The sequence below is a fragment of the Myotis lucifugus genome, unplaced genomic scaffold (assembly GCF_000147115.1).
Source record: "Myotis lucifugus unplaced genomic scaffold, Myoluc2.0 scaffold_712, whole genome shotgun sequence".
NCBI classification, from domain to species: domain Eukaryota; kingdom Metazoa; phylum Chordata; class Mammalia; order Chiroptera; family Vespertilionidae; genus Myotis; species Myotis lucifugus.
Genome location: NW_005871760.1, coordinates 64927 through 82133, shown reverse-complemented (window position 1 = coordinate 82133; position 17207 = coordinate 64927). Strand labels below are relative to the sequence as shown.

At 50.6% G+C, this 17207-nt stretch overlaps 1 protein-coding gene across 1 annotated transcript in view; it reads left to right on the top strand.

Annotated features, from left to right (window-relative positions):
- The window catches only part of LOC102433232 (contactin-3-like), an 80665-nt gene that overhangs the window by 15409 nt on the left and 48049 nt on the right, over positions 1-17207 (top strand). Inside the window, 1 exon segment of the mRNA XM_023746632.1 lies at positions 1449-1624. Within this exon segment, the coding sequence (XP_023602400.1) occupies positions 1449-1624 (176 nt within the window).

Below are 17207 nucleotides of genomic sequence, written 5' to 3'. Positions count from 1 at the left end.
GGACATGGGTGAGTTGTTAAAGGTGAACTATTTTTTATCCACTCATCTACTGATGGGCAATTAGCTGCTTCCAAATCTTGGCTATTGTAAATAATGTTGCAGCGAACATAGAGCGCATTGACACAGTGGAGTACCAGTCTCCTGTAAAAAGGAAGGACATTGTACCCTTTGCAATAGCATGGATGGACCTGGGAGCATTAGGCTAAGTGAGAAAAGCCAGTCGAGAAAGACGAGTATCACGATTTCACACGTACTAGTACGTGGAATCTGAGGAACAAACTGAACTACCAAGCAAAACAGAGACAGACTCCTAGAGAGCAGGCTGACAGCTGTGATGGGGGTGGAGGAATTGAGCAAAAAGAAAAAACAGAGAATTCATGGACCGGGACACCAGCGTGGTGATTGTGGGGAAGTACTGAGCTGGGTGGAGGTGGAAGAGGCCATAGAGGAGATAAATAGTGATGGAAAAATGAAATAGCCCAGCCGATGTGGCTCAGTGGTTGAGCATAGACCTATGAACCGTGAAGTTCCTGGCTCCATTCCCAGTCAGGGCACATGCCCAGGTTATGGGTTAGATCCGCAGTAGGGGGCGTGCAGGAGGCAGCTGATCACTCATTCTCTCTCATCAGTGATTTTTTTCTCTCTCTCTCCCTCTCCCTTCTTCTCTGAAATCAATAAAAATATATTTTTTTTAAAAAACTGAAGGTGACATCTACCTCGATGTGTCAGGTGTACTCACGGTTTAAAATTCCTTCTGTTCCTGTTGCAAACCCTTGTTTAACAGCCAGCTTCTTTCTCTTCCCTTTTTTCCCTCTGGCTTCCTGTTGGTAAATATGGCCCTGGGGCCCGTGCCTGTTCTGGTCCGAGCCCCGGGGTGACATTTAGGGATTTTTACCGCCGTGTACTCTTCAGCAAATAGCACTGTGATGGCTTAGAAGAACAGCGCACGCCTTGGGGACGGGTATTTACCCAGACAGATGGAAACGGATAGCTGAGCACTTACCCAATTAGTGGATTAAATGTGCCCAGTCGGTCTGGATAAATCACAGAAATGTGCCCTTCCCCGCTCCTGGCCAGCGTGAGATCGCCTGCCGCGTGCGAGGCAATTACCTCGACGTTGTACCTCTCGTGGCCGGCGCAGGCCGAGCCTGATTTCCCCGGTGAGCATGCCGAGTCGTTCTCACTTTTCAGGAAATCCCGAGGAGTCTCTGACTTCAGAGGCTGTGCTGCCCTGGTTTCTGTGTTCGTCGGCCTTTGGTTGCTGCTGAAGACCCCGGGCGTGTACGAGTCGCAGTTATGAATCAGTGCAACCATACGTGCGTTACCTGTGGTCTGTAGGAGAGGTGGTGTTTGAGTGGGCTTTGTAATGCTGATTTAATGTATATGTTCAATATTCTCTTAGGCTGTATACATAGCCTAAGAGGGAAAAATCCTTGCCTTTTCTCCAGATGGCAGCTGAACGGAAGCGATATTAACCTGGCCGTGGAGTCTCGTTACGAGCTGAACGGAGGAGACCTGGTGGTCATTAACCCCCACAGGGATCGAGACTCAGGGAGTTATCAGTGCTTCGCTACGAATCCGCTCGGAACCATCGTCAGCAGAGAAGCAAAGCTGCAGTTTGCCTGTAAGTTCCGGCCCACACACCTGCAGGCCCAACACTAACAGCACGTAGCCGCGTTGGTGCGGTCCAGGGGGTTCAGGAACAATACATGGGTTCATTCGTGTAGTAAGTGGATTGAGTCAATATAAATGGGGGTTTTTAAATATATTTTTATTGATTTCAGAGAAGAAGAGAGAGGGAGAGAGAGAAACATCAGTGATGAGAGAGAATCAGTGATCGGCTGTGTCCTGCACGCCCCCTTACTGGGGATCGAACCCACAACGTAGGAATGTGCCCCCACCGGGAATCAAACTGTGACCTCTTGGTTCATAGTTCGACACTCAACCACTGAGCTACACTGGCCGGGCGACCGGATTTAGTTTAGTTTCGATCTTCCCCCTAAGACCTTCGAACACCGTCCACTTTGTGTTTCTTCTCGCTGGTCCCCCTTCCTGTGCGTTGGTTGTGTGTTTGTATAGGACACCTGGCAGGGCAGAGACCTGCGTTGGGAGCAGGCCCAGGGCTGCAGGTCAGGGGTCTTTGCTGTGGGCGAAGGGCAGTGAGGTGTGGTCCCCGAGAAGCATCCTCCCTCTGGCGGTCCCCGCTCTGGGCTGTGCCGCAGGCGCATGCTTAGCGGTGCTTCCTCAGACCTGCTCGCCGTGGCGATGAACCTCACCTCTCCTCTACGGGAAGAGGAGCGGGTGAGGCTAAGTCAGCCACGTACAGACACCCGTGTGTGTTATCTCACCGGCCCGATGTGGCCTCCTGGTGCCGTTGGTTTTCAGGTCTCAGTGGCCATGCTCTGGCGCATCGCTGCTCCCTCCCCAGCCTCACTCCGGGGGACAAGCAGCCAGCAGGTGGGGACAGTCTCAGCAGCTTTGCCGTACGGGGTTTCTGTTTAAAGATTCCTTGTGTCACCCGACTGGCCGGCGTGGCTCAGAGGTTGAGCATCAACCTGTGAACCAGGAGGTCACAGTTCGATTCCTGGTCAAGGGCACTTGCCCGGGTTGCGGGCTCCATCCCCAGTAGGAGGAGTGCAGGAGGCAGCCAATCGATCTCTGATTCTCCTCATCATTGATGTTTCTCTCTCTCTCTCCCTCTCTCTTCTTCTCTGAATCAATAAAAATATATTTTTAAAAAACCCCACAAAACTAAATTGGGTCTCAGGTCCCCAGTCTATACAGAGATCATGTGCCAACAGGGCTCTGTGGAGAGCAGGGGCGTGTGAGTCGGGACGGAGGACAAGTTCGCAGGGTATTGTTTTTAACGCTTGATTGAGATAGCTCCGCCGGGCCTTCCTCTGTTCCCCGGCGATGTCCTGGGAGTAGGCAGGAGGCTTCCCGGATCGTGGTGTCTCCTGGAAGCCCCGGAAAGTTCTTGCTTGGACGTCCTCTGCCTGTTGTTCTGTGTGACTCCCCATCTCTGGTCCCTGTGGGCCTGTTTCTTCATTGCTGCTCTTTGGGGATATTGTTGCAACCCTCCTCCTGAAGCCTGAAACTGGTGTCTTTGCAGCAGAACCCTGCGGCGTCCCCATGAGCGAAGCCTCGCCCGGGAGGTGGGCAGCTCCGGGCGGTGGTTAAAGATAAACCAGAGGCCGGTGCGTGGCTGGGACTGCACTCAGCCCTCAGTTCAGAGGCGGCGGCAGCATGTGGGGGGGGGGGGGTACCACAGGGGACCAGGTGCCATCATTCTTAGGCCGCTGTGTTCTCTCACTATAGGGAGCTCGCTAAAAATACCCTGCGATTTCTCCTTCCAGGGGAGCACCTCTTTAATTGAGCCCTGGCTTTAATGCGCATCCATTATGCCCCTAGGATTCTATTTTGCAAATGTTGGAAAATGTCTTTAAAATCATTCCTGAAATCCTGTGATTTTCACAGTCATGATCTCTTTCGTGAGATGATTTCTCCCTCTCTTCGCCCGCCCTCTTATTTGTGTTCGACTTGCAGGCATGTTCTCAAAAAACAAAAATGGCTCTTAGAAGCACATCATTCACTGCACATCTTTCCCTAATTCTGCATTTGATGGAGAGGCCTCTTGTTTGTCGGTTTTAGGATGATTGGATTTGCAAGAGACGTGCTAAAGCATCCCTTGTTTTATTTTTTTCTTCTGTGAATTGTCTGCCCTAGTCCTTCGGGGATAAAGCAAAGAATATGCTACTCCAGGGCATAGTACATCTTTTTTGAAAAAAAATTCTGTCTGGTGTAAATTATACCTCAGGACATTAATTTCAAAATCTCAAAGGACAGTGTTTTATGAAATAGAATATATCATCACTTAAGTTATTTGATTTGTTAAAGTACCTGATAGAAATTTCCTGCGGCAAACACTAGTCTGTGTTCTTGTTTGTACCTGCAAGCTGTGCCGACTGTCCCTCGCCCACTCAGCTCCTGGCTTTCTGCTCAGCAGCACTGACAGATGACGGCCGAAAGTCAACAGATAGGTCGTTTCCGTCACACTTCTTTATTCCTAGCATTTTGAATATGAATCCTTTTTAAAAATATTTTTATTGATTTTTAGAGAGAGGAAGGGCGAGAGCCAGAGAATCATCGATGTGAGAGCAAAAAATATGGGTTGGCTGCCTTCTGCACATCCCCTACTGGGGATCAAGCCTGCAACCCGGGCGTGTGCCCTGACGGGGAATCAAACTGTGACCTCCTGGTTCATAGGTTGATGCTCAACCAACTGAGCTGTACCGGCCAGGGCTTGATTATGACTTCTTGATTATCAACTTCAAAAGTTTTAGAATAACTACCTTTCAGATTATTGAATTAATTTTAATTGTATAGACTGAAAAGTTTCCTAAAAATCTATCTTCAGCTCCAGGTTATTCAATACACAACTTGTCCATGAAAAGTCCCTCTCAACCCTCGACCTTTAAATGGCTTTTCCTCCACGACAGCCACTCACCGGGACCTCAGGCTCCCCGTGGGATAGGTGTTGATGATTGGACGTGGAATTAGCATATTCTGGGTTTTCCCCTCACAATAAGCATGTCTGTTAGTGCACCCGAGAGCTTCATTATCGTCTGTCTTTCCTGACTGTGAATGTGGTTGTTGTTAATATTGCCATCACGCTTTTCCCAACACCATGTTTTGATGGTGTCGGCAATCAAAATCCTCTTGTCTGATGAGGCCCCGACGTCCTCAGCAGGAATTCCCAGTAAGACTAACAAAGCCACACTCCCGCCTCCCTTCCCTCTGTGACTGCCCTGCTCTCCCCACGCTCCCTCATTTCCTCCCACTCCCTCTCCCTTTCTCTCTCCCTCTTCCTCTTTCTCTCCCTCCCTCCTCTATTTCCCTCCCTCTCTCCCTGCTACATGAAGGGCATTTCAGCCCTGGGAACAGCATGTGCTAAGGTGGGAAAAGCAGGCGGCACAGGACACTCAGGACCTGAGAGAAGTTGGATGGTAGGAGCCAAGATTTGTGGAGGGAGACGCGGCTGCGAAATGACCGAGACCTCACACGCCTCTCGGAGACGTGGGGCCAGTGGAAGCCGCCGGGTGGACAAGCAGAGGGGGTGGACACGCTGAGTGGGGGTGGACACGCAGAGCGGCAGAGGGAGATTGCACTGGGGTGAGTGTCCGGGCCCTTAGATGGAATGTGCTGATGACAGGGCTGGGAAATGAAGAGGAAAGGGAGGGAGGAGGTGCTCGGGGATAGACGTCCCAGACTTGGGCACAGATTGGAGGTGAGGCAGACGAAAGAGTGAGAATGACAGGGAGGCCCTCTGGGTCTGGGAGGGTATGCGGGTGGCAGGGGCTCCGTGGAGAAAAGGGAGTGAGCCCCCCATGAAGGAAACTCGCTACAAGACCCTGACACAGGCCCAGGCGAGGAGGAGGCACCCCGGGGAGTCGAGTCCGTGCAGATGGTGAGGAGCAGGCACACGGTGACGCCGAGAGAGACTTGGGCTGATGTGCACACGAGGCAGATGGTGGCGTCCTTATCGGCACGCGGTCAGCTGTTGGAATGAAAGGTCCTCGGTGGAGACCGGGCTCTGCAGCCAGAGGCGAATAGACCTGGAGAGAGAGAGGGAGAGCCGGGCCCTGCCGGATCTGCACGGCTGTGGGTGTGGAACCAGCCAGGCCTGTTTTCCCCTTCATTGCGCCCCTTACATGCACACCATTTGGTACACGAGTCTGTGGGGGTTCGCGGGGGCAGCTAGGGCACAGATCAGAAATGTCTGCAGCTGCCCCTTTGGGGTCCAGTGTCCCTGTTCCTTACCTTTGGGGACCACTGACCTCCTCTCCGTGCCCCTCACTGGGCCTTTTCCGGAAGGTCCTGGAAATGGGGCCACGCAGCCGGTCAGCTCATGCGTCTGGCTCCTCCCTAGGCCACATGGCCTCTGCCTCCAGGACTCACTCCCCCTTGTAGCAGGCGAGCAGCCATGGACAATGTGGAGACGAGTGGGCGTGGCCGTGCTCCATAAAACTGTATCTGTGGGCACTGGCCGGTTTGTTTCGTTTCGGGTAATTTTCCCGTGTCATGAAAGCAGGAGTCTTCTTTTGATGGTTTTCAGCTAAATGGAGAAACCATTCGTAGCTCCGAGGCCGGACTAAAGCAGATGGTGGGGTGGGGCGGCCTCAGACAGACAGAGTCTGCCAACTGCCTGTCCCTGAGCCCCGGGCACGCAGGAAGCGTGAGCTCCTGGCCTCACCGATGGCTCTGACATGTCGGAATTTCTGCTGCCGATTAGAAATGGGGAAGTTAGGGTGGTTGTGTCCACCTATGAACCAGGAGGTCACGGATCGATTCCTGGTCAGGGCACAGGCCCGGGTTGCAGGCTCCATCCTCAGTAGGGGGCATGCAGGAGGCAGCCGATCAATGATTCTCTCTCATCATTGATGTTTCTCTCTCTCTCTATCTATCTATTCCTCCCTCCCTCCCTCCCTCCCTTCCTATCTCCCTCTCTCTCCCTCTCTGAAATCAATAAAAATATATTTTAAAAAAAGAAAAGGAGAAGGAATGTATCACCCCAGCAGAGTGCTGTGTCCCTGGAGCTCACCACATTAGCAGCTGCTCCCTCCCTCTCTGTCTCTACAGAATTATTTTTAGATGGATTCAGCACGGGGGACCATTCGTCCCGCTGTGTCTGGGACACGTTCACTTACACCTGTTTTCCCTGCTAGTTGATGCCTGTTTTCCTGTTCAGATTGTCTTGATGCAAAGGCTAAGGTATATGGCCGACCCGGAGTGAGCTCGACAGCCTGCACAGAGGAGCTGTGGGGAGCCGCCCGATAGCACGACCCTCCCTATACCCGGCAGGGAGGTGAGGTGCTGCCTCTTACCCACAGAGCCCCTGTGGGAACCTGTAGGGATCCCTGTTTGAATGTTGGGATCAGGTGTGGCTGCGTTCCACCTGCGGAATTAAAAAACACAGGCACTTTCTGGACACAGAATTATTTATCCAACCAAGTGTCTCTTTTCTTCAAAATAGTTAGAAAGTCAGAATGAAGTTTATGACCTGAATATAAGTAAGTAGGACTTTCTAACGGTGCCTGACTCTATTATAGAGGTTTTCCCCCTGCTTAAACTTTGTTAATTGCCCGGATTCTCCTCATTTGTGTGTCATGTATCACCTATCCTTCTGAGCCAGGCAGAATATGTTCTTAAGCCACGGCACTAGAAGTTTAATGAGGTTGTGTTCTATCAGACTGCCGTTACAAACGCTAAATGCGAAGGATGCCTCGTTTTTAATAGTGAGTGTGCATAGGCACACTCGTAAGGAACCAAGGTAAACATTTTGTCTTCGGCTTCATGATTGTAAAAGGTGGAAGGGATGGTCGAGAACAGCCCCCGACCCCTAACCACAAGGAATGTTTAAAGTGGAATGGCGGGTTTGGGTGGGGGCGGTTTCTAGGAAGATGCCGCGTTGAACCCGGTTGAGGGACATGGTATCGTCCTGTTATTCCTGTTTCACCAACGAGAACACCGAGCCTCAGAGAGCGGAGGTGACGGGCCTTAGGCATGGAGTTGAGGGGAAACTGTGACCGCAGCGGTCTGCACACCAGAGGTGATGCCACTGGCGGGCACCTGACCCTCAGGTCGGTCTGAGTGGGCAGTTATTTTCCAAAAACTGTTACCCCTTTGAGTACATGAAGCTTTTGCGAGCAATCAAAACCCCTTTTAACAGTTCTCACCCTTACACCAAATGGTGACTTCATTGTGTTGTCCCACCGAAGCCAATTATAGAGTCTTATTTATCGTAGGTTTCCGTAGAACATCAGGTTTTAATAGTGAAATTATCCATCAGCTACTGCCATTTTTCTCTTACCTCAGAACTTTATTAAATATGCTATTTTAGTATTAAAATAGTAAAATAAATATTACAATAAATATTAAAGTAAGCTCCACCATTAACAGAGTGTAGCCTATCTGTGGAAGGAGTTTCATAAGGTTGGTGTTTGTTTGGTCTTCAGAATTATTTTATTTATATATAAATAAAATATAAAGTTTGTGGAAATGGATTTCATTTTCCTCTGAGTGTGTCCTCTTAGTGACTTGCTATTTCAGCGTAAATGCAACATTTTAAACTCTCAGCCGGAGGAAATGAACACCACGTGTTCATTTGCCAGAAACGCTGGAGCCAAGTCACAACAAGGAAATAGAGAAAGTTTGTGTTTTTTCATCAAAAATGCGAATTTGCTCCAGCGAGACTTCCTGCCAGGTATTGGCGTGCGAGTTGAAGAGACACCGAACCACCCGGCTGTATTAGACAGTTTACCTCCCACCTCGGGGGCTGGGAGTGTCAGGTGCTCGCCCAGCAGGGCCCCAGGGCCAGTGAGCAGCGAACCTCTCCCCCGGCCCCTCGGCTCAGTGCTGCCGTGATGGCCTGGTGTCTGGACAAAACACCTCAGCTCCCAACCAATACACCATTTTCACATCTGTCTCCCTCGTGCAGGCCCGTTAAGGCAAGAGAACCCCGCCGTGTTGCCAGGACGCTGTGGGCACAGCTGGCTTCGGCTCTGCAGGTCCCACATTGAAGCCCCTGAGGAGCCTTTGGGTAGATGCCCCGGGCAGGGAACACCACACCGGTTTCGTGAGTCAAGTAATTAAAGTGGAATCGTCTCACCTTGCTTTCTTTTCAACAGTTAGAACTTCATTTAAAAAATGCTCTGTGGCTGGTTCGAGTGGTTCAGTGGTTGAGCGTCGACCTATGGGCCAGGAGGTCATGTCTCGATTCCCGGTCAGGGTGCATGCCCAGGCTGCGGGCTCCATCCCCCGTGTGGGGCGTGCAGGAGGCAGCCCATCCATGATTCTCTCTCATCATTGATGTTTCTCTCTCTCTCTCCCTCTCCCTTCCTCTTTGAAATCAATAAAAACGTATTTTTTAAAAAGTGCTCTGTGCACAATGAACGGTGGCCTCCTTCCCGCCCCACGTCCCGGGTGTCCAGGCAGCCAGCCCCCCTGCGCCTCCTGCGGTGTTTTAGGTGCCGACCCCGAAAAGCGGGGATGCCAGCCGGTCCAGCACCTGAGGATTCCCATCCACACCCTGCAGATTCATTCATGTCAGAACCTGTGGTTCTGATTTCCCCTCCCGCTCCACACACACACACACACACACACACACACACACACACACACACGGCTGTGAGATAGTCCACAGCATAGACCAGAGACTCCAAGTCTGGTTCCTAGACCTGCAGCATCCGCTTCACCTGGGAACTTCCTACCGAAGCACCTTCCGGGCCCCACCTCAGAGCTGGTGCATCAGACACGCCTGGGAGGTGGGGGGCAGGAGCCTGCGTGGTTTTTTAAAAAAAGTATTTTTATTGATTTTAGAGATGAAGGGAAAGGGAGAGAGAGATAGAAACATCAATGATGAGAGAGCATCATGGATTGGCTGCCTCCTGCACGCCCCACAATGGGGATCGAGCACACAACCCAGGCATGTGCCCTGACTGGGAATCAAACCGTGACCTCCTGGTTCCTAGGTCAACACTCAGCCATGCGGCTGGGCAGGAGCCAGTGTTTTAATAACAGCTCAGGGGGTGCTGCCCAGGGCTCCAGATGACCCCTGTCCTTCCTAATGGTTTCTATGACGACCGTTGAGGCGTTCCCAGCCTTTTTGTTTGGTAAACAGTGCCTCAGAAGAGATCTGTGTATTCAGATCTTCGGTGGAGAGTGATGGAAGTCAGCACGTTGCTCTCCAAGATCACCCCATCCACGTGTCCACCAAGGGTATGGGATTTTTCTGAGTATTTCTGAGCAAGCTTGCTTCTGCTTTTTCTTCTATATTCTGGGAACTGGAATCCTTGAAAACTTTTTAAAGCTGTATATCAGAAAGGGCATATGTGTAAAATGTATTTCTTATCGCTGCAAAGCAGTTACCAAGCTTCCCTGCAGACTGAATGAGCGCCCGGGATGAGTTCCCGAAAGCCTCCTGCATTTGGAAGCTGGAACCATTAACTCTCAGGAGGTGAAGCCATAGACACAGCAGTGTTGACCCTCTCGCTACTAAATGATCACATGAAAACTTATGATTATAACCCATTATTGTAAAACTAGAGGCCCGGTGCACAAAATTTGTGCATGGGTAGGATCCCTAGGCCTGGCTGGCCTTGAGGGCCGATCGGGTCCTTCCGGCTGCCGGTGGGGGCCTTCTTTTGTTCCACGCCGCCCCCTGGTGGTCAGCGCACATCATAGTGAGCAATTGAACTATGGTCTCCTGGTCGAACTCCTGAGGGGACACTTTGCATATTAGCCTTTTATATATATAAATTAAGAGATGCACTTCTGCCCTGACCAGTTTGGCTCAGTGGCTAGAGCGTCGGCCTGTGGACTGAAGAGTCCCAGGTTCAATTCCGGTCAAGGGCATGTACCTTGGTTGCGGGCACATCCCCAGTAGGGGGTGTGCAGGAGGCAGCTGATGGATGTTTCTCTCTCATGGATGTTTCTAACTTTCTATCCCTCTCCCTTCCTCTCTGTAAAAAATCAATAAAACATATTTAAAAAAGAGAGAGATGCACTTCTATGTGCTCTTTAGAGAAACGGTCATTCCATTGCCTGGTGAGCCATAGTTTTCATGCACGTCTCTTGCTTGATGACAATGTGCCAAACCTGCTCCTTGAAGGTTAGGGTCCTGGGTCAATATTTGGGGCTCCCCGAGTCAGGGACTAGTCAGCTGGGCTCCTGGATGTTTGGGGGAGGCCGATTCATGCCAAGTTTTGGTAAATGTCAGAATGGAAATAACTTCAGTTCACCCAGACTTACATTTTCATGAAGGACAAAGGATGCCGGAGTGTTTTCTGCCTATCAGGTAGACTCCCCTGTGTCTGAAATTTCAGTGTGGGTGGCCCTCAGCTCACCCTCCCCCCACCTGCCCCTCCTGCCCAATCAGAATCCTTGGGGGTGGGGCCTGGGATCTTCACTGGAACCTCGCTCCCTTGCGGATTATCATACACCAACGTGGTTTTTATTCTCTCTATTAAAAATGATGGCTGGTGTTCTTCTTAATTGCACAAAGATGATTAAAGAGATTGGGGCTCTAGGAGAGTACATAAATAATTCAGATTTAAACTCTTTGCTGCAGTGGTGTGATTTACTTAAGACTCAGAACCTCATCGAAACCTAATTAATTGGATGTTCCGCCCTTTCCTCTTACTCCGTCCTTCCTGTGGCGAGGTGAGTGGCAAAGGAGTGGCCCCGAGCAGGCAGAGTAAGAAACCACAAAGACGCGATGTTCATTTTACTACATGATGCATCGATATTTACGGTTTATACCCAATAGCTGCTGAAAAGACTTGCATTGGCTTACAGGAGGAAATTAATATAAAATAGGGCAAGCCCAGATGAAAGTAGGAGGACATTTATATATATAATTTATTTCAGAGAGGATAGGAGAGGGAGAGAGAGATAGGAACATCAATGATGAGAATCATTGATTGGCTGCCTCCTGTATGCCCCCTACTGGGGAGGGAGCCTGAAACCCAGGCATGTGCGCTGACCACCGGGAATTGAACTGTGACCTCCTGGTTCATGGGTTGACACGCAACCACTGAGCCACGCAGGCCAGGTAGAAATAGAGCATTTAAAAGGATCAGAGGCACATGGGGGGTGTTCATGCTAACCGCTGGGAAGTGCCCTGCTGGCCGCCACCGAAACACAGGGCCTGAAAATGCTCTGTCTCAGACATAGACAGCGTGTCCAGCTGCCAGACAAGGCTGACTTCTCCTGTGTCCAGGCAGAGGGGGATGCGGATGAACGGGGTTGGGTGTTGTTTGTTTAACAGAAGACAAGGAACGCTTTGCAAAAGATGCAGAAAACGAGTTGTGAGGTGCGCCGTCCGGTAGAAGGGAAGGCCCTTCGTGAACAGGAGCCGCCACGGGGGACACTCTGCGTGGTCGGGGGCCTGTGCTCACAGCCGGTGATCAGTGTCCTTCCCACGGCTGCGAGTGACGTCCCGGTTCCCCTTCACTCCCAACGACCCCCACGTTCTCCCGGTGTCACAGCCGGGGAAGCTCAGGTGTGTGTGTGGTGGGAGGTGATGCCTTCTGAGCTGCTCAGTGTGCAGGTGGCATCTGAGCTCAGGGCCTGTGAGGGACCCTACACTCTGCAGACTCGTCAGGGTCACCCGCCTGGTGTGTTTCCTGGAGCCACAGGCGAGGTAGTAAGTGGCACATTGGGGAATAGGGTGACTGTGTCAGTATTTACAGTGTCACCGTCTCTCCTTTCCCAGGCCACGTCCAATGTCAGGCCCCTCTAACGGGTGCCCTGAGACGTGACCGGTGTCTCGTGGTTCTGTGGTTCCTCCGTGGTGTTGGTTAGAAGTCTGTGTCCATCTGCCTCCCATATGTCAGTGGTCACAGCATAAAACGGGTGTTCTCATGAACATCAACCAGCTCTCACCAGGACAGGAATGGAGAGACCTTCCTGTTTAAAAAGTCAAGTTACGCCCAGCCGGTGTGGCTCAATGGTTGAGTGTTGATCTATGAACCAGGAGGTCACGGTTTGATTCCCTGTCAAGGCACATGCCCGGGTTGCGGGCTTGATCCCCAGTAGGGGGCGTGCAGAAGGCAGCCGAACAATGATTCTCTCATCATTGTGGTTCCCATATCTCTCTCCTTCTCCCTTCCTCTCTGAAATCAATAAAAACATATTTTAAAAGTCAAGTTACAGGACACGTACTGCCGGGAGATGTGTTCTGAGAGGGCGAAGCCCAGCCCATCATCATGGTGGCAGGTGCACCAGACACAGCCCTGTGGGCGCCATTCTCCCCCCAGCTTCACGGTTTCTGGCACTTTGCATAAGCGGAGGTCCGAAGGGTGAGACCCCATTCGGGCAGTTACCACGTTTTTTCTAACAATGATGTACTTGAATTTGCCCCGTTTTCCCTTCGTCCTACCCTCTGCAGCAGCAGCGGTGCCCTGCTCGCTCTCTAACTTGTCTACATTGTTGTGCCTTAGACATTTAAACCAAGAAACCTCTGTCCAGGGCCCTTTAAGGCACGCAGGGCGGGGGTGTCCTGGGCTGATGGATCATGTGGCACCTGGTGCGGTGGGTGATGCGTGTCTGTAGCACAGCAGTTCTCAACCTATGGGTCGCGACCCCTTTGGTGGTCGAACGACCCTTTCACAGGGGTCGCCTAAGACCATCCTGCATATCAGATATTTACATTACGATTCATAACAGTAGCAACATTACAGTTATGAAGTAGCAACGAAAATAATTTTATGGTTGGGTCACAACATGAGGAACTGTATTTAAAGGGCCAGAAGGTTGAGAACCACTGCTGTAGCATAATTTGCACCTTGTTCTTTGCTTGTTGTGGCCCTTGGACGTAATTTATATGGAAAACAAGTGGCATGAATCTGCTTGTTTGCTAAGCCCCAGAAACACAGGCAAATGCAAAGGTTTACTGATAGTGAGGTTTCCTTGGCAACAGGCAGGAGATCATAATATTTATATCCTTCTATTACTATGCTCCAGTGTATTTTGGGGTATGGTGTGAAAAGGACACAATAATATACGCACGCTTTTTTTTTCTTAAATCACTTTATATTAGGCTGAATTTTTTTTTGGTTAAGTGTTTTAAAAGCCTTCATAAAAATTTCCAGGAACTCATTATTAAAAACGTAACTTTTTATTATTCCCCATTAGTTGTAAATTATATACTTTTGTGAAAGTTTTAAAATTACTGTGCGTGACACCGTGAGCCTGACCCAGGGTTAAAGTTCGGGGGAAATGCACCCGTTTCTTTAAATCCCGCACTCACGTTCAGTGGGAGGGTTTTTCTTCGCTTTTTGCCCGGAGAGCTGTAAGTCAGTCGTTGAAGAGCTCCTCAGCAGAGAACAGAAGTCAACCACTCGAGGAAGTGACCTCCGCTACGGTCAGCCTCCCACCAGCGGACAGGAACGTACGGGTCTGTGTGGGTTCGTGCGGAGCGTAAGGCTGAGGTCTCCTATGGAAACCACGCGAGGACACCTGTTCATACGCTGAGTCCGTAATCCCCGTGCCCAGGATTCAGGGATGAAGCTCACTTTCTAGCCAGGATGGGGGTGGGCACTAAATAAATAAACAACAGTGAACACACCGAGCAACATTGTGTAAAGACTGAAGAAACACGGCTGTTAGGTTGTAGAGACTGACGACTAAGGGAGCAGTGACGGTGGGTGTTGCGTGCACCGTCGGAAAGCTGTGACACTGACCATCCCCTTCGACCCCACCTCAGCCCCAGGGAGTCCTGAGCAGGCGTTTCCTCCTCGTTGGGAAAACAGAACCAAAGCCCGACAGGTCAGGGGCGCAGACAAATTTCAGAGGCGCAAACACATCTCCTTGCTCAGCCCTGGGGGCACTTGAAAAGATTTGTTGAACAATTGAGTGGATGGGGGAAAGAATAATGTTCGGTAAATATGACTTTCAAATTGGGCAAATAGCATCCTTTTCAGCATTTTTTTCTAAGGCCAAGTTTCTGCAGACTGAAGGCAGTGAGAGGCTTCAATGTCCATTGGATGTGATGTTTCTCTCTCCAAGTTAGGAATCGGGGGTGGGGGGTGGGGGTAGGGGACCATCAGCCCGGGGCTGACTCCCCACGAGCAGCGTGGCTTTGGGCAAAGTCCCAGTTCTCTTTGGTTTTGGTGAAATTGGGAGGAAGGAGAACACACGTGACCTGTCTCACGGGTTTCTTTTGAAAATCGGTTAAAAGCTGTGTATCTGTAGAGGCTCGTGCATGGGAAGTCATTTCAATCCTTTTAAAAAAATCTCCATGTCACTTGAATTAAGGGAGTACTTTTTTTCGACAATTCCTAAGTAATCCTTGATGTTTCTCTCTTATTTTGATGAGCCTTTTCAGTATGAAATGATCACATAATTAAAGAAAAATAAAGCCAATCAGCTTCTTTCTTTGTAACCAAGGTGCTCTTAAATGTCAGCCCATAGGCCTCCTCCTCCCCCTTCACCCGCAGTGAGCCAGCCTGCCGGTCTGCAAATGGGCTGGTGAGGGGCCGGACTCCTTCAATAATAAACTATTTGTAAACAAGGGTAAGGATGCCATATTTGATGCTGTTTCCTGTAGTGCTAGGAGAGTCCTGGCTTTGCTAGTGTGTTTTTACTTTTCATATTCCTGTGACAGATAAAAGCAAGGGTATAATGCAACAACGAATAGTCATCGTTAAAATCACAGGTCTTAAAGGCAACTGTTCCATGAAATTTATTAACGGTCCCCCTGACTGATACACTCAGCCAAACCCCAGAGCACAAAGATCAGGAGCTTTTAGACTCATTTTATGCATGGAATTCAGCAAATATTACTGCGCAACTGCTCTGCTAATTGCAGGGCAAGCGCAGTAGACATGCTGAGGTTCCCAGGGGGAGGGAGTGCCCACCAAATGCAAGAGGTTAAGTTAGATAAAAGGAGCTGAAGCCTCAGAAGGGACTTTGCAGGAGGTGAATGACACAGGTGGTAGGTGGGGTGGGGGGAAGGCTCACCTGGCCTGAGGCCTACTGAGCACTGGTGTGTCCTCTCCTGCCCCCCCACCCCGCCCCCCTTCTCCCCTCTTCTCCCGCCCCTGCAGGCTGCTCACTCAGGTGCAGGAGAACCCGCATTTGCATAAGAGGAAGCATCTCCCAGGGTCTGAGACATTTGCACAGAATCCCACCGCAGTTTTAGTAACAGACACAAGGGCAGGCTGTCCGGCCCCCACTTCCTGGCTGAAGGTGCCGCTGCGACATTTTCTTCAAGGCCGAGGCCGTTAAAAGGGTTTTAAAAAGTGTTTGTGACCGTAATTAAGATACCTGCACTGAGGTGGTGTGATCTGTTCCCAGGCTCAGGACCTTGTCACCTGAGGAGAGCTCTTCAGTGCCCAGTTGGCGCGTGGCTGTGTCAGAGTGGAAGGCTCCAGGGTGTGTGTGGGGAAGCGATTATTAGGGCTCCCCGGCTGTACCCCCAGCTCCACGGGGAGGCTTTGAAATAGAAGGTTCCGTGGGTCTTGTCTAAGAACACCGGCTTTTCCCATGGCCCTGTTAAAACCAAACTGGCTTTTAAAATACAGCTTTCACGCAGGTGCGCTGGGTTCTCCCAAACCTCTGATGCCCCTGGAGACCTTTGTTTCTAGTCGACCTATGAACCAGGAGGTTATGGTTTGATTCCCCGTCAGGGCACATGCCCTAGTTGGGGGCTCGATCCCCAGTGTGGGGCGTGCAGGAGGCAGCCAATCAATGATTCTCTCTCATCACTGATGTTTCTATATCTCTCTCCCTCTCCTTTCCTCTCTGAAATCAATAAAAAATTTTTAAATAATAAAAACTATTTCTGATGCAGCCTGGTGCACAGGTGGTCTACAGTTAGCTACATTTGCAATGAGACTCCCAGGCGGTAACGAGGCCGGGGCCCTGGACCACACCCTGGGTGACATCAACTAAGAATCTGGGAGCAGAGCCATAGGAAGCATGTTGAAGCCAACACCATCCACTTCTCGCTGTGTGGGTGCATGTGGATGCGTGTGGAAGCGTGTGCTCTGTGAACCAGCCACGTCGGGCCCCACAGATAATGCCCCTGTCTTCACAGGCTATAGAGGCAGCACCAATGCAGCATCCTGAGCAGTGGTCACACCTGTGCCCGGCAGGACTGACTGGTGCTGCGGGAAAAAGGTTCTTACTTTCAGAGAGAGGAGACTGTTCTAGAACTATTTCATCCTTTTTGCGTATTCTGGCCGAAATCAGCGATGACTCCCTTCCACGGTGTGAAGTTATATAACTGCGGGAACAGGAATTGGGCAGGAGAGCAGCAAGACTGACACCCATGGGTGGTCAGAAAGGCACCGTTTGGTTATTGTCCACGTGTGGGCTCATCCTGGTATTCCGCCCCTATCCCCACCCCCTCCCCTACCCCATCTTAGCCTGGACCCGTCGGAGGGTGCGGTTTGGCAGTGCTAACTGAGCTGCATTTCAGGAGCCTTGCGCTGTGATAATATTGCACTTTACTCACACATTTAAGGGGACGTAATGCTCGGTTATCGTATCATTTTTGCAGGGGACCTCTGGTTACAGTAAGTCTAGAACACATTCTGGCTCCTTTTATAGCCACGTATATGTAAGCTTTGCTGATTTGCTTTGCTCCATGCTTGAAACCAGCAATGTAATACTCGTTCAGGGATAATGAAATGAAGCACTTC